Source organism: Gallinula chloropus (genome assembly GCF_964237585.1).
Source record: "Gallinula chloropus genome assembly, chromosome: 18".
Taxonomy (NCBI): Eukaryota; Metazoa; Chordata; class Aves; order Gruiformes; family Rallidae; genus Gallinula; species Gallinula chloropus.
Genome location: NC_140103.1, coordinates 9,355,900 through 9,373,781, shown reverse-complemented (window position 1 = coordinate 9,373,781; position 17,882 = coordinate 9,355,900). Strand labels below are relative to the sequence as shown.

Genomic DNA, 17,882 nt, shown 5'->3' with positions numbered 1-17,882 from the left:
CCCACAAATTCCACTCACTCCCTCAAATATCTCCTCCAGTACCTTTGAGACCTTGGGTCCTGCTGCTTAGGTATTTCTGAAGCCCTTCCCCCCCCCCCCCCCCCCGCCCTCCTAAGGCTCCAAAACTGCTTTGTCATGGTTGGTGTTAACAGCAGCACTGAGGTTACTTACAGTTCCTGAAGCCAACAAACCAACCTGACAGCAATTTGGTGCATCTCTGGCAGGTTTGAAATAGATTTCAAAATTGGGGGTATTTTTAAGCTTTTCTCACAAGTGACAATCAGGAGAAGGGGGAGAGAAGAGCCAGAAAGTGAATATCCCATTCAACAGCCTCTGCTGGAGCTGTTTGGCACCAAACCAAGTTTGTGTCGTCTCTGAAGGGTGTTCTGGCAAGTGTTGCTTCAAGGATTTGCCAGTTTCTCTCTTGCAGTAGTGATCACAAAAAGCACCGAGCAGGGCATCTGTCAGTGAGTAATTACAGGAAATACCATCTTCTGTGCAGTGGGCTTGCATCATTTTTGGAGTGAGGTAAAAACCTGAGTCCATCTCCAGCAGCCATGGTTGGATCTGCCAAGCTAAATGACATCACAGCCAGCGACAGTCAGTTCTGTGATGTTACTAGAAATGAGGAAATCATTTCATAAATCTCAATTCTTCCTCTGAGTGTCTGCAAACAGACTGCAAGGGCTTTCAAGTCCCCAGTTGTACAGATTTACTGCTGTTTCCTAGGAACTTGAAAAGCATCTCGAAAGTGGAGCATGTTTCTTCATTACTGGATTTTGCTCTCTTTTATGCTGCCAATCCTTTGCTCTGAGAAACACCAGAGAAGGGTGAAGGGAAGTGATCATAGAATCATAGAATAGTCTGGGTTGGAAGGGACCCCAAGGATCACAGAGCTCCAACCCCCCTGCCACAGGCAGGGACACCAACCTCCAGGCCTGGAGCTACACAAGGTTGCCCAGGGCCCCATCCAACCTGGCTCTGACCACCCCCAGGGATGGGGCACCCACCCCCTCTCTGGGCAGCCTGTTCCAGCCCCTCACCACTCTCTCTGTAAAGAACTTGTCCTTAATATCTAATTTAAATCTTCCTTCCTTTAGCTTTAATCCATCCCCCCCGTCCTGCCAGTCTCTACCCTTTTAACAAGCTGATTCCCCTCCTGTTTGTTTGCTCCCTTCAGAGACTAGAAGGCTGCAATGAGGTCCCCCTCGGTGATCCTCTCCCTCCTTCCCTTCCTCCCTCCTTATTTTGAAGATTTTTACTGATACTTCCCAAGCAAGCACACTTTTGACACCTTGTGTCAAGCAAACAATATCTGCTGTGACCTAACAGCACTTCACCCGGTCTCCTTTGTGGGGCCGATTGTACCTGCTCTGACTGAAAGCATCTTCTTTCCCAGCCACCTTCCAGTCATCACCAAGGAGGAGGCAGAGACATTTGCTCTGTTTGAAGAGCACAACCTTGAAGTAGGGCACAGAGACTGGATTAAAACAAAAGATCTTTTATTGTCTTCAGCTGGAGAGTATGATACAGAAGAACTACACGTAGGATTCATTCATATAAAAAAAAAGAGAGCCCTTTATTTACACAAGTGTTCAAAGTTGCCAATGGTACCTAACAACAACAACTCTGTTCTCTTCTTTGTATTCTTTTGTTAGTAATTCCCACCTAGATGGAGCAAGCCTTGGTCAGTAACACTTAGAAAAACATGTAAGAAGCTTTTGGGCAGGAAAATAAAAAAATATTCTAAAAGAAACCAAATCCTTGTGGGCATTTCACTGTGACAAACCCAGCAGAATGCTTACAGCCAACTGCTGGCAAAAGGAACAGTTATCTGTACGGGCTCAGCAGCCTCCTCATTCTCAGCCTTTCATTTACTTCCCCATCTAAGTCAATACACCCTGGACATGCACAAACTCAACATGTATGAAAAAGGTAGAAATTTATTTAAAAGTAATTGTGCTTTTATTTATAAAAAAAAAAATTTACAATCAGACACTGTCCTGCTGTGTTTCTGAAAGCATGGTTCTCTTAAAATTGACAAAAACTTAGCTTATTATTATCATTATTATTATTACTTTGTCATTATATTAATAATATTAATCTTAAGCTTTAGTTTAAAAACATACTGCTTTCCTCTTCCCACCCCCTCCTTTTCTGTGGGACTTGATATATATATAAAAAAGGCTTTCCAACGACCGATGAATTTCAATTATAACTAATAATAATAATAATAATGATAATTAATCATACACATTTCTGTGTGTAAAATATGGCTGGTTCTAAAACAAACTACCAATGTACAAAGCTGTTCTCCCTCCCCTACCCCAGGCCACCCAAGAGATAGTCAGAACGTGGAAGAACTTTTATCCCAGAGGCTTTCTGAGAAAATAAAAATTAACAAAACAACATACAACCCTTGAGATCGTTGTCTTTGGCGTGGAGGACATTACTGGTGGGCAGCTAGGGCCGCTCTGCTGCAAGCGCTGGGACACTTAAGGCTTGTTGTTTGGACGGCTGCAGAAGCCTCTGTTGGACCAAGGGTCACCGATGCTTTGGTACGACTACCAGCTCCTCACACCCCACCACCCAGTGATGCCAGAGGATCTCCCCACACCCCCACTTTATATCCTCCCCCCCTCCCCATCTCCCTGCCCGTAGCCCCGTTGCCACCCCTGGGGCTTTACGCTCGCTTTCGTCTTCCTTCCAGATTTCGGAAGCTGGAGGGTCTCAGCTTCATCTCCGCAAACTGGATGGAATATTCGTGGCCCTTCCAGTGGAACCAGTTCACACCCTGCAAAGAGATAGATGAGGTGTGAGAGGTCACACATTCACTTCTCCTGTTGCCAGCATTCACCGCTCTGTGCAGGCTGTTGTCTACCTTGGGAACAGAGGCACAACAAAGTAGAGGGGCTCTGGGAAGCGCAGGGTTCTGGCCGCTGGCGTGCACAACCTGTACACACCGACCCACAACCCCCAGTGCTGTCACTCTTTGCCTGCCTTTGTTTCAGCTGTTGAAAACTACAATTGTTCCCTGCACTCCTGGGATATTCCTTTGGAAAAATCATACAAAGCCATCACTGTTTCCCCAGAAAAACACCAATTTTTCCCCAGTTCTTGTTTTGTGAGCAGCTGCCTGTAGCTTTCCCTACAATACTTTGGTCTGGAGAGCGGGCTTGGTTGATGCTCTGATGTCTGGCTAACCAAACCACAAGACACATCCATAATTGCAATTCACCTTCTTCTAAAGCCTTCAAACACCAAACTCACCTGACTGTGGCTGTTGTCACCATATCTACCCATCAGATTGACGCGGTGACAATTCTTGTACCAGAATGCACCCTTGTATGACAGAGCACAGTTAGTGATGGCAGAATCGTTGTCCTTGTCAAAGGTGGAGAAGGACCTTCCATTATGGTATGTCATGGAGTCACCTGGATGGAGGAGACAAAAGAAAGAGAAAAGTCAGCGGTTTGTCTAGTTTAGGTTACACAGCAGTGACTGTTCTGCAGAACATGTTCAGACTGGGCCACGCACCATCTGCAAAGCCTGGCTTCTGTAGGAAAGGTTTTAAAAATGGATTTGTCCTACCACAGAAGGAAGTACATGACTGTTGATGGAGGCAAGTCAAAATAATTTTCCAGGTGGTCTCTAGTCCCCAACATACTTTCTTTAGGCAGTTCAATTTCTGCACTTCTCACTGAAAGCTGGATTTTGGCCCTATATGGAAAGGACAAACCGAGACCAAAGAGACCTCCACAAGGAGTGATTCATGACTAAAGAAGTCTCCACATGTAGCTGGTCCATGCAGTAAAGCTACCTGGAACCACGGAGTGATCTCCGCCTGTTCCCCCCTGGAGCTGGGTGCAATGGGAGCAGCCCTCAGCCTATGCCTGAGGCAGAGCTCACACTCCTGCCTTAGTATTTCGGTTGCAGATTTATCTGTCTCAGGATTTCTCTCTCGAGCCTTTGAAGCCCCAAACAGGACTCGATAGGGACTGCAGGGTTTGCCCCAGTATGATTACAAAAGGCAGATGATTTGCTCAGAAAAATGACAAATCATGTTGTAGCAGGACTTTGCTGCAAATTCCACTGACAGGAGATGAGGCTGTGCCAAGCTATTATTAGCTGTGTAAATGACAGTGAAGCCTTGGTCAAGTGAGATATAGAGTGGTTTAATATACTTGTTTATATTCTGTCATAAGCACGCCATAAAATGTGGCACCTGGATGACTGGAGGATTGAAAATGGAAACATAAAATATATTGATACGATGGTATTTCCAAACAGCTGACAGATGAGAGGTACCTGCTGTGGTGAGGATCTGCCACATCCACACAGTTACCCTGAGCCAGCTGGGAGGAAGCTGCCCATCAGGAGAAAACAGATAAATCCTTTCATCTCACCTGCCGTGCCGCTGTACCCATCCACTTTGAGCCGGTATCTGGTCTTCAGATCTCCAACGCTGAACCTGTCGTAGACAGCGTGAGCTGTCTCACCTTTGTCGCGCAGATCCACGCGCAGCTCGTACTGCCCCTGGGAAGTGATTTTGTGGAGGTTCTCCAGACCTGTGGGCATAAATGGACAATTTGTCTCCCCATGTTTATTTCTCCAGCACCATGTTATCCCACACTGCGGGTCTTGTTGGGCTGTATAAATACACCAGGGCACAAACACCAGTGAGGAGCGTAAGTCATGTTAGCACAAAGCCAAACAGGTAAGAAGAGCCTGACTGAGGCACTGCTTCCCTCCAAATTGTGGCAGCAGGTAGCCCTTTGGGAAATGCAGTCACAGTTGTGCCATGGCATCCTCACTGGCTTTCATTTACACCCAAATAGAATGTAGCCCAAACTTTGAAAATCAGCCTTTTGCTTCTGTTTTCCCCACTTTGCTTCTTTGAGTCATAGGCTTCTGTGGCTGGGGGTGTCCTAGGAGCACAGGAAGAGGAAGGTTTGCAATTGCTTCTCCAATTACTTCTGACTTCCTGCAGAGCACCAGTGAGCACTGGTGGGGTACGTTTGGTGCCCGGGAAGCATGACACCTGTGAACTGCAGCTGGAGGGACTGGCTTGGACATGGCAATGGCAGCATCACTTACAGAAGCCATCCCTAGCCTCCTTCACCCAGACCATGCTCCCATTTACAAATACTCATGCCAACTAAATGGAGGCTTCAGAGTGGCTCCTAGTCTTCTGGGCTGGGTTCATGTTTTCTTTCTAAAAAAGACAAATTCTTGCCACTTACCTATCCAGAATTCATCCTTGGGATCTCCAAACCCAGCCACATAAGTCTTCCAGTTCCTGTAGAAATCTTCCTTCCCGTTCTGACGCCTCAGGAACACCTACATCACCACCAACACGAGAGGTGTTATCAACAGGCTGCCAGAACAGTCCCTGGTGGTGTGACTTTACAGATGCAGAGCCTGGCAGTGCTGCTCCCTCACTGTTACCACCAAAGCAGGAGTCTCACTGCAAATACTGAACTGCTCCAAGACTGTTGAACCCCTCTGCTTTTTTTCCCCTAGTTTCTCTGTTGGGTTCCCAGGCTGCCCTGCATGATGTGACTTTTTGGTTCCTGCTCTCTGCTTTAACAGCCCCCTGCAAATCTGTGTGCCTCAGCCAAGACTTTCTATGTCCCCATGGCTCCTAGCCATGCAGTTCTCCAACTCCTCCTCCTTTCTGTGCCTGGGGCCACTCTGACATGTTCAGATTTGAGGATGTCAGTACAGAGAACTGGCATTTTTTTTGCCATTTGTTAGCTGCCTGGGTGGGATGTATCTGACCTGGGAAGGCTGTCTGGCCACCACACCATGTGGCTGCTGAAAAAATGCTTTCTCTGGCCTGTGCTTTAACCTCCTTCATTATCTTTCTCTTCCAAATAGAGGTAGTCCACCCTCCTCTCACCTAATTAGCTATTTAGAAGGTATGTATCTGATCTGAGATGGTCATTTTCACATGACACAGAGCCAGTGGAGAGAGATCAGTGCTCTTCTTACCGCTGAAACCACTGACATCACCCTTCCTTGTGAGATACCTCACACTCCTCCAACCACAGAAAGAGCTGGTAACCTTATTCTAGCCACCCAACTGTCCTACCCCAGATAAAATTCCCTAAATTTATAGACAAGTCAGCCCTACTCTGAAAAGAGAGCACTATGAGGGATGCCATAGATGAGCAGGGATGGGGTGTCCTACCCCAAAGGCAGGACAGGAGGCTGGTACATCCCCTCTCCCCCATACTCACAATCCATCCGCCCCCATCCTCGCTCATGTCGCAGAAGACTTGCAGAGGCTGATCCTTGTCCCCATTCAGGTAAATCGTGTACAGCCCAGAGGTGGTTTCTCCATTCAGGAGGGCCTGGGAGCAGTCTTTAGGGTAAGGGTAGAGAAGACCAGCTGCACACACAAAGAAAAAGAAAAAGCAATCCTTAAGAAACCAGCCATGAAAGGAACTCGTTGAGTACAGACTGCTCATGGAAAATTGGTTGGGTCAATGGCACAGCCGGGTACAGAGCCCAGGAACAGGCTTGGAGGTGCCATCCTGAATACCAAAGATTCACAGTAAACAGCAGATAATGTAGATTTTTCCTTTGAATATGCTTTTGCACATCTGTCTACACTGTGAATGCCAAATAACTACTCCCTGCTATGATGGGAGTGCATCCTCCAGCTAAATATTTAAATAGCAACGTTTGGGTAAAACAGAATCTACCCCGTCTGATTATGTGACAGAAAAGGGAAGGGGAAGCACAAAGACAGGACTACAAGCAAAAATAAGTAAATTGGGGATATTTTGCTAGCAAGTACAATATTAAATACGTTATAAAATTAGGCTTTTAAAAACAAAGAAAACATTAACAGTTGAAGCTACTGGGAAATGTTGTTAAGCATTTCTTTCTGACAACAAGCTAATAGCATTGCTGCAGCCAGAACAATTTCTAAGCCCCAAAAAAGCATATCTTTTTTTTCTGATTAAGTTCACTTAGGCCATTATCTTTTTCAGTCATGTTCTAGTATGTACACAAGAGAGGTTTTAACTGTGGCTGCTCACAGAGTGGCTCTTGCTCCCTTCCAGTGCATTCCCATCCCTGCCTGTGCCTCAGCTAGAGGGAATTTGCTTCAGCTTTGGGATCTGGAGCAAAGTAGCTCTCTGCAGGGAGTTACTGCAGTGTTTTACTCCCACTGAACAGCACACAGATGTATGTTCAGAGTTATGGTCAGGCTTAAGCACCTGCCTGAGCAGGGCTGACACTGCATTCATATGGGCAAAGGCACCCTATTCAGTCCCTGCTTGTGGTCAGTTTGCCAAATGTCACTTAAATATACCCAGATTTAATTATTCTCCTATTTCTGGGTGTGGATTGTTGCCTGTTGGCGCCCCTCCTGCTCTACACGAGGAGTGACTGTGGGCAGGCTCAGGGCTGTGTGACTTTTATTAGCGCTTCTGTGAGTCCTTAGGCTGAAGCTGGTACAAGTGGCAGACAGAAGGATGGAAATAGCTGAAGGTCCTGCTGGCTCTGAAAGGCTGGAAACCGTGAAAAAGAAAAATGACAGGCAAGGGTTCACAGTTAATACTGAAGGATTCTTTGCTTTTTAATGTCAGCTGTGAAGTGACCTTCAGAGAACCCAACCTGTTCTTGCATTTAGCTCACTGGAGAGCTGTCCTGTTAGAGCTGGAAACAGACCTGTCGTGTGGCTTTGCAAAATCCCATCTCAGAAAGAAGAGGAAAAAACCTGCCCAGAAATTCAGCTCCTTGGACCACTGAGCTGAGTGTGTGTATGTGTGTGTGGTTCGCTTCATTTCACCTTAAAACACTGATTGGCTTTAACAGCTTGCTGTGCATCAATCCAGAGGTTAACCAGGGTGTCGGTTTGGATTTTAAAGAGTAATGTTCCTTTCAAAGTTTTACACAGAAAAGGCAGGATATTTCATCCAAAAGACTGCTACAGAGGTGATGTGGATGGGTATAATGACAAGAATTTCATCCTGCCAGGCCAGGGGAAGCAGGTGACACTACAGGGTCACTACAGCCCAGGGAGAACAGGGACTTTTGCAAATAAAATCCATACTGACAACTGGATTACAAATCTTCAATGAGATCTCTGTCTGCTTATTGCAGAGCTCGGTGCTGTCCTGAGAGCAGTAACTTTTACATTATTTTGGCTGGCAGGTGCTCTAAAGTCCTTACTTGTGGTGAAAATAGTCTGGATCGTTTTGCTCTTCAGGGATCTGTTGAGTGCCTGGAGTTTCACCGTGTACTGGGTAGATGGGCTCAGTTCTGTCAGGCTGTAGGCAGTTGTCTCAGGATTTAGGATGACTTCCTATGGGGAGGAGAATACAGGGAAATCTCAGTAAGAAAATTTGTGGTAATTATATATGTTACTTTTAACTATCTAATCTCAATTATTTAGCACAAAACTACTATTCCTCTAAGAGTTTTACCAAGCTAACTTTCTTTAGAAGTACAAGGAAAGTTGCCTGGAAATGCCTGTTTACTGGCACAAGGTATAAGCTGTATGGTTTAAAATCAAGTCAGCATAAATGTTTACATGCCTCAAACATACACACTGTATAGATATGTCTCTGTGAAACTCATAAAAAATTGAGAAGAATCCTTCTTTAGGACAAGGAAATGCAATACTCCAGTCTTCAAAAGGCTGTTTTTCTGTAACTTTCAAAGACTGATTACCAGTGTGCTTACAGAATTTGCCTTCTTGGAAGTGTGAACCCTTCCTGATGCAGCAGGCTGGGCATCTAAAATTATCTGTCACTTCTGCTGGGATTGACTTGATTCATATTTAAGCATCTGGTGTAATCTTGTCATGGAGGATCACAATAAAATTACCAGAGAGCAAGAGGTGCTTTCAAAGGTGATTCATCCTGCCTTAGACACCTCACTTGCACAGAGATGGATTCTCCTGAGTTTAGAAAGGGGGTGTGCATTCTTAGGGGGGTGTGAGTTTATTTCACAATACAGGTTTGGAATGAGGGAGAATGATTGTTTGTGCTTTTATCTGTATTGTGGAGAGATGACTGTCAAAATTCAGGCTGCAGTTGAGCATCTGTTTCAGGATATAATACAGGAATGTACTTAAGCAAGGGTTTAAATGCACTGAACTGGGTACTTTGTATTTTACCATTTATAACTCAGACACGTGATTATGTCCCATTGCTGGACACTCAGAGCATCCCTAGTGCCTGGTTTTGAGGCACCGCCCTTCTGGTTTAGTCCCAAGTGCTGTACCTTGACACTGCCATCAATGGACTCATAGATCAGGAGATAACCAGTGACAGGAGCACGTGGAGACCTCCAAGTTATCACTGCTGTTTCTGACTGAACCTCAGTGGCACTCAAATCTCTTGGAGCATCCAGTCCTGAAGGAGAGAACAGATGAATTACGAACATACCTATATGGAGCTCAGTATACAGGCTATAAAAGTAAACTTTTTCTCCCCAGAAATTTGAACTTTAAAAATATTTCAACTTAAGTTTTGTGATTAAAAAGCATTTTTCCCATTATAAGTTTTAAAATAGAGGTATTAATTTTATCTAAGTTAAAATGTTGGCTTGTCTCAGGCACTTCAGTTTACAAGTAGTTGCACTGACAGGTTTTCTGAAATGGAACTGGACCTTTCATTATTTCACATAAGAAGAGAGATTGTTATTTACATATTCCCAGGAAGAAAAACTTTGGTTCTGATGGTGCCTTTTTTGAATAGGAAAACTTGTAATACTTGGCCTGGCTACAGCTCCCCTTATCTGCTGTACTTAAAACAATGAATTTGTATGGCTTGGCTCCTGGTTCCCAAGTTAACACCCTGGGACAAGTCAAGTAAGAGTCTGGAAAATGAGAAACATCCATGATTTCATGGATGTTAATAGAAAGTCACAAGTATGAAATCAGCTGGATACCTTCAGCATTGGTACCCAACATCAGCCCTCAAGAGGGCTCAAAGCTCCTGCTTTGAGTGAGAATGTGTAGAGCTGGTAACAGAAAACCACCCTCTGTGTCAGTCACATCAGCCTGCCACCAGAGAAAATCTGCTGCAAATACCCTCAGAAGTCGGGTTTCTAGTAATAAAAGCACAATGTGCTGGCTGACTTCATGGGAGCAGAGAACTGTGAGCCAGACGGGACTAGAAGAGATGGCAGCTCCCCCTGCAGTGAGGTGGGACATAGCACCTGTAGTAAACTGGGTGGAGAGGGTCTCGCTCTTCTGCGCGTCCTTCAGCGCATGAACACTCAGTGTGTACTCAGTTGCAGGTCGAAGGCTCTTCAGGTCGTACTCCACGGTGTTTCCTGATACCATCTGAGTAACTTCGGGTTCTGAGTAGAAAAGAGAACAGGTCCCAGCGTTACTCGGACATCTCAAGATGGACATCTCCATGCTCCACTCAGTGGTATTGTTTTACTCGAAGGGAGCAAGCACAAAACAGTAAATGCCCAGAGCACATCTCTCTGCTGACACCTACCCTGAATCTGAATTAACACAAGGGTGCTTTATCTCAAACTCTCAGCACTCTCTAGTGTTCACATGAATTATAGCACCTTCTTTTCAAGAATCGGTTCTCTCTGTGTCTGAATTGGAAACGCTTAACTAAACTGAGTGTTTTTCAAATGCTTCAAGTGAGGCATCTCCTTCAAATAACAGCCCCTGCCATCCTGGCTCTAACGCTGTCAGCTCCCTGACCCCTCACGGATTCTTCTTACCGTCCTGGGAAGCGTAGGAGACAACGTAATTATCCACGGCAGCGATTGCTGGCTGCCAGGTTGCCAGCGCCTCGGAGTCTGTGATGTTCAGCACTACCAGGCCTGACGGGCTGTCCAGAGCTGAAGGAGAGAGAATAATGGATTAGAAGGAATTTGACAAACATTCTCAGCTCCGTGCAATGGCTGTAAATATACAAAACACGCAAACGCTGCCGCTTGGTGCAGCTTTTATGACCCCCTTTGGAATAGCAGAGCACGTCAGTGCCTATAAAGAGACAGCAAATGCCTCCACTGCAAAGGGAGGTCAGTGTGTGGAAAGATTAAACGCTGGGAACAGACATAACTATGTTCTCAGATCAGGCTTGATACCATCAATCCCAACAGCTCTGTCCGAGCTGACGTGTTTCTCTCAACACCCTCAAATCTGGGCTGCTTCTTGGACCAAACTTGGAGACAGAGCTGGGAAAAAGAACTAATGTGACGGCAACCGATGGCCACTGTGACCTTCCGCCAGCTCGCCCCACGTGGTTAAAAATAACCCAAAGCACCAGCTAAACATCAACAATCCCCACGTGTCCTGCCTGGCTTCCACACAGTTCTGCAGTTTTATGCCCTCCCTGAACTGGGTAGATACCTGGCTCTGGGTTGGAAGGGGCCCAGACAGATCATTGAGTCCAACTCCTATTATTTTTTTTAATGCATTTAGGTATTGTTGCTGAACATAAGGAAAGGATCTATAGGCAAGCTGGCAGCAAAGAGCTCTGGTTTATATACCTATATCAGTCTTTTTATTTCACACCTTTTTTTTTTCTACAGTGTTTATAGAGAGTAAAGCTGTATAGAGAGTAAAGCTGTATCCCTATGCACTCAAAGAGAGGGGGGAGGACTGCTTTACTGACAAAATTTTGTTGGTTCATTGCAGCTGGAGATCTGGTCTGTAATGTTTTAAAAATATTCAGAAGTATTTTCTTACTTCTATCTTGTAAAATATTAAAAAAAGAGAAACAAATCAGTTTTGCTATGAGTGCTGTTACTGATGCACAGTCCTTGTTAGCATTTCCTTATCATTTGAATTTAATATTGTCATGTCATTATCCAATACTCGTCATCTTGTTCCTCCCCTCAGTTCTCTCAATACTTGTTAGCCCCAAATGAAGAATGAATGAGTAAATGAGACTGCAGGGTGGGGCAGGCAGGAGCATAGGGCACCCTCATTTCCCACAGGGGTATTTAAAGCTGTATTTAAAAAAAACCCAGGATAGAGAATGCTTTTGTGCTTAGAGCACACTCAGTAACCTGGCTGATGTGGAGTTTGAGTCTGCAACAGAAACTGATCTGAGCTGCTCAGCTAGCCCTTTCATCCCTCACCTGTAAAACGGTATCAATTAAACTTCTGGGTTTTTTCTGATGTATTAGGACTGTAAATACATTATTTGTCTCTTTCTCACTGCAAGTTGGTTCAGCACTTAACAAATGGGAGCCTGATCAAACTTACAAGTTCTATACTCATCTGAAATACAAAGACATACAGAGAGAGGGGGCAAAAAACTTCCTACAGTTTGTGTGGACAGCAAAAATGGGATCTCAGTGGGTCGTCAGCTCCAGATCCTGAGTCTCTCCTACAGCACAGACAATGGATTTGAAAACCTGCTGTTACCTCATTATATATATATTACCTGTTTTCAGAATGCCAGAGAGAGGTTCACTTTCTTCAAAGCCTTTGACAGAGATGATACTAACATTGTAGTCTACACCTGGGACTAACTTCACCAGCTTGGTCCTTGTCTTGCTTCCATCGACTGTAACAACATTTGGAGTACCTAGGAAGAAGGCAAATGCTGAGGGATTAGTGACACAATCCTTGGGGGAATGCTTGCAGGATGTGTTTCAAGTTAAAGACAGTATGAGCTATCTGGATGTACTTGTACAGGAGATGAATTTTCCCATTAGTTACAATCACCAATGTCAAAGGGCAGCCTCAGGGACAAATACTGCTGCCATGACGATTAAATCTAAGACATTGGTTTGTATTCTTCTTAGTGGTATGTTAACAGTAAGAAAAACGCTAACATTTCTGTTCAGAAAAACCCAATTTTACAAATGAGATGTAAGGTGAAAATGCAGCAGTCTGTACATGGAGCTCAGGCACCTGTGAGGAAAGGGCCTGTGGTTTCGATCTGCTTTGTTTCTGGTAAGGGCTGGAAGTTTCCCTTTCACCCATCTAATTTTGAATAAAGATATAGCATATATTTTTTTTAGAGGTGCTGCATGTGGGGGTGAGGACGTAGGACACATATTTGTTTCAAAGTTTGGGTTTGTTCCAGGAAAACACATAGACAGGTGCCTAACTTTATCCTTGGGGACTGCTCCTTTTCCTCTGTGGGATCACTATGTATTTAATGTTGCACGTGTGCTTACATGTTATATTGTCTGAAGGCCTATATCTTTACTTGATGTAAGCAGTAGCATGTCTTTTATGATCCTGACATCTGCAGTGTTTGCTCTTTAGCTGTTTCCTGCCAGAGATGTCCCCAAGCAATGCTAAAAATCTCTTTAAGTATAGGAAGTTTTTTAAGCTGAACACTAAAACAGCGATATAATGGATGAAATGAAACAACATTGGAGAGTATTAACAAAAAACACTGTCTTGGAAAACTATCATAGCCATGGATTATGGTTATTAGTTCCAAGGGTCATCTTTTCAAATATGCCTACCTTATAAAGCTCCTACAAAACAATGGGAGAGTTTGGAAAGAAATCCTTAATTAGGAGGCTCAGCAGGAACAGAGATTTTTGTGAAGGTGGGCCTGTCAGCTGCTAGCTCTGAGCTCCCTTACAAATCTTGTCCATGGGGTGTGGGACACTGTGTTCAAACAGAGGTTGGCTACTGGGACTGTGTTTGTGCACCCACGTTCCTGATCAGCAGTTTGAAGAAGAAAGAAATGCTCTATGTAAGGTCATTTGGGGCATGCACTGAGAGATGGATACCAGGACAACAAGTCCTTTTGGTTCTCTCTGTCCCTCCTTGCAGTCACTCACCTCCTGTGACAGGGACGTAGGAGATCCGGTAGCTCTCCACGCGGCTACGAGGGGGTGTCCAGCTGACTGTGGCAGAGTTTTCCGTGATGTCAGAGAAAGAAATTCCCTTGGGAGATCCAACAACTATCAGTGGAGAACAGAGAACAAACACACCACATAGAAAGAAAAGGTAAATCATTTGTGTATGAGTCCTTAGTGCTGGAACATCGATTTGTCTTATCCCTCTCTCCCAAGAGCTGATGCTGTCAATGTTCTGTCCTAATAAACACTAATGCAGGGAGTAACCAAACAGTCAATGGTTTTATTATGCACCGACAGCAGCAATCTAGTTGGTCTAAATCATCCTTTTTCAGTACCATTACAGTTGTGCATAGCTTAAAAATACCCCAGACATATCGTAAACAGAAGCAACAGAATTTCAGTGCTACAGAAAAATCCAGAGGGGTACTTACTGCAGAGGAATGCCATTCTGTTACCCAGAATTTTTTCTACCCCAGTTTCCCTTGGATGATTTTCAGACTTTCTATTGAGCCTTAGGGCCCTATCTGTGACACACAGCAATGGCAGCCCTTAGCAGTGGAGCAATCCCTTTTTTTGAGCATAAAGTTACTAGTGTATGGTGCCTGAAAAAGACCTGGACTCAGCTGTGTGAGTGCATGGAGGATCCACCCTCTCAAGCACTGACCGCCTGTAACTTGTTGGCTTCAAACTAGAAGAGACAAGATTTTCTTCTTGGAGTGTCTAGCTGAGACCATGAGTTTTTCCTAGGCTCAAACATATCCATCCAGAGGTCATCCAAGTACAGCCATCATGAGGAAGGCACTTGTGGTTCCACTGCAGATTTCTGTCATACAACCCCAGCCTTTCCCTTTGTAAACCTGAGCACTACATTTGCCCATGTGAATTCGATCAGCAAGCTGAGCAAACAGCCCAAGCTTTGCCAAACTGCCCCTGTCTTACGATGCAAACCAACACGTATCTGAAACATTCCAGTTTAAGGCTTAATTAAGCTACTGCAAAACAAGCATGGAAAGTGCTTCTGGAAGGACATGGTAAGGAGACCTGCCACTTCAAAATTTACACTGAGCATCTCCCTTCCAATTTACTTTTCTGACTGTAACCAAAACAACCCTGATACCCGTTAAAAACAATAAACAGCCCACACAGAGCAGGCCATTAACACAGGGGAGAGATACCAAACATCAGCTACTTTAAGAGTGGTGGAGACAGACTGAGGGCAGGGGAAGGGGGGCAAGAGTAGAAAAATAGTGACTGTGCTTGAAATAGCTTGGAAAGAACGTGTCTGCGGGAAAGAAGTCAGAGGGTTGTTTGTTCCATGTGTCCCCAAAGCTCCAGCAGCAATGCACTAAATCAACTGAAAGGCAAGGAAAGAAAAACAATGGAGCTCTCAAGAGAAATGTAAATTATTTCTCTGGAGCTCACTAGACATGTTGTGTTTGTGGGGTTTGCTCACATGGAAAAGCCAAGGAAAGAAAGAAAAGAATTAAAGATACTGAAGTAAACAAGATGGGGTTAATGAAGCCACACAGCACACAAAGTTGCTACTGATTTAGGGACAGTGTGGAAGGAAACAGAAGACCATAAAGAAAATCAGGCAGAGGGAAGTGCAAATCACATTCATTTTGCTTCACATTTTAGATGTCCTTAGTGACCGCTGAAAAGTGCTAGTGATGAGTCTGGAGACCTAAGAGATGGACAAGCACTCAGTTTTCATACACATGGGGAATTCCAGCCCTTCCCAGAAAATAAAGTACCCAGCTCATCCCTCTTGGACTCTGTTGTGTACACTTCCATGGGATTCATGCTTATATTCTGTACCAGGTGAATAGTATAAAAACAGTAGTAAGAGTCACAACTATGTCAGAGTTCCATGTCCCCAACAATCCCAACTGCAGCTATTTTCCTGGGAGCAAACCTGCCAAAAAAATTGTAATGGACCATCAGAGAAAGCACCAGTCCTGGAGTGAGTCCCAGAGATGTTAGAGTGTGGTACCTCTGAGCAGGGACATGAAAAGGAGCAGATGAAACCATCTTCTTGAGCACCTGAAAGCCAAAATTCAGCAGGCAAAAAAAATGGCCAGTGTGCTTCTGAGTGTCACCCATAAAAAAACCTTAGTTCATCTGTTGGGCAGACACAGGTAATTAGCATTATCCTCCAGCACCATTCCCCATTAGCTCTATGAGAGACAGAGAACTTTCTCTACAGGTTGTTAAAGCACCCATGAACCCTGAGTAGCTGCTATTCTTTGGGGTTTTCTTTGCTTAAAATTACTCTTTCATTACTGTCAGACTATAGGAATACGTTTGCTGGCTTTCTTCCCCTAAGCAACAGGAAGCATCAGGTTGCATTTATCATGTATAAAGAGCATTTGAAGTGTTGTGTGATCCTCTCAACTGAAAAATGCTGTCATGGTGTGGAAAAACACCATTAGAAGAGAAAAGTAGCAACACCAGACTCACATTTCTTACCAAGGATATTAAGTGGTGCAAAGACATGCTGTGGCCCCTTGGTGAGGGCTGCACTGAACCTTAACAGACATTATACAGACACTGTCTGTCCCTCAGAGCAGTGGTGGACAAACCCCCTTGTGCCAATGATTAGATACAGCAGATCTGTATGATGCTGGCTTGTTCTACAGTGATTTTATAGTTAGTGTTTTCTAACACAGCCAAATCGATGAAGGTAAAATGACAAGATGCAGAGGGTAGGGAGACTGGGTACCATCACCACCCTGAAGAGGATAAGTTGTTAAAAGCATTATCAGCAGCAGTTCTGGGGGGAAATTATTGCTGTTCACTTCTACATATGACTAAATAATGGAGGAAGAGCTACTTGTGATGGGTGTGAGAAGATAGGACTTTATTCTTAGGCCCCATGCCCAGCATTCTCACACCACATTCCTGGGTGATGGGAGCAAAGGAGATCAGCCGGGTACCAGCTGCAGGGCCAACACAAGCTACATGGAAAAAATGGCAACTGCCAGTCCTGCCCTACTCATCCTTTCCATGTCCACAGCCCATGGTTGTGACTAGAGCAGCTGCCTTTCTAACTTCTTAGAACAAAGGAGAGGAAACCACAGAGTAGGACAAGGCAGCAAAAGGTGAATGCTATGAGATCTTTCCTCCCCCTCCTTCCTCACAGTGGGTGGGTGGTACAAAGAGAAGAGGAGAGACCCTCAGTGAGCACTGCTTGGCAATGCTCAAATCAGACTCCCTCAACTGCACCATTTACACTGGTTGATCCCTGAAGACCGTGTCTGTGTATGCAAGGGTACATGCCCAGCTAGGGAAGGAGGGGGAAGCTGCAAGTGACAAATGGAGAGAAGAATTTTCAGTCTAGATTGTTTCCCTGCCTGGATTTCCATGGCAGTGTTTGGTTTAGGTTTACTGGTCTGCTTGCTAGCTTTATTCCAACTGTTACTTTACTATCTCCTCTACTAAAGCTACAGACCTCCTAGCTGATTTATTCCTTGCTCACTTGTAACACGTACACAGGCCAGAATAAAGTAAGGCTGAATATAAGGCTGTCTGAGTCACCACCTCCAGGAATAGAAATATTTCTTTGCAAGCAGACTGGAAATACTCTGAATATACGTATGTTTGTCTAATAATCAGCTCCTAAAAAGAAACTGGCTAGATGCCTTGGTGGCCCTGCTACCCAGTGTAGTGTAACCTGCAGTCTGAATTATTTAGCTGGATTTTTGTGGCTCCAACTCTCTTATCAATTATCCATGGGCTATTTACATCTGTCAAACATCTTTTGGGCTATTTGCTTCAGTAAGTGACATGTGCTAAATCTCCCTGAAAGAACTGAATAAGAATGTAGTCATGGAGAAAATGATAACTCTTAGTGGTTTACCATAAATATCCTGGAAGTCAGTGAAAATGGGGACAAATGCAGTTGACTTTAAACATCCCTCTCCATTATGAGTCAACCTGCATGAGCCCAGAGATGGGTGGTTCGTGAGGGGTGCATGTTCTGCTTCATGTAAATGTCTGGGTGAGTGTATATATGCCCTGGCTGTTTATTCAAGGGATAGAATGGCAGTCTGAGGGGCTGGTCAGAAACGTGCCTTCCTGTGCAAAGAGCTGGCACCACAGACATTAAGGTG

The 17,882-nt window shown here is 44.6% G+C and overlaps 1 protein-coding gene across 1 annotated transcript in view; it reads right to left on the bottom strand.

The window, feature by feature from the left end:
* Positions 1-2,683: 2,683 nt before the first annotated feature.
* TNC (tenascin C) overlaps positions 2,684-17,882 on the bottom strand; it is a gene marked incomplete at both ends in the record, with an annotated part of 45,903 nt that continues 30,704 nt past the window's right edge. Inside the window, 11 exons of the mRNA XM_084272547.1 lie at positions 2,684-2,794; positions 3,271-3,434; positions 4,407-4,568; positions 5,244-5,340; positions 6,243-6,394; positions 8,188-8,320; positions 9,244-9,374; positions 10,183-10,326; positions 10,711-10,830; positions 12,387-12,530; positions 13,750-13,872. Coding sequence (XP_084128673.1) covers positions 2,684-2,794; positions 3,271-3,434; positions 4,407-4,568; positions 5,244-5,340; positions 6,243-6,394; positions 8,188-8,320; positions 9,244-9,374; positions 10,183-10,326; positions 10,711-10,830; positions 12,387-12,530; positions 13,750-13,872 — 1,481 coding nt within the window. The remainder of the gene's footprint in view (positions 2,795-3,270; positions 3,435-4,406; positions 4,569-5,243; positions 5,341-6,242; positions 6,395-8,187; positions 8,321-9,243; positions 9,375-10,182; positions 10,327-10,710; positions 10,831-12,386; positions 12,531-13,749; positions 13,873-17,882) is intronic.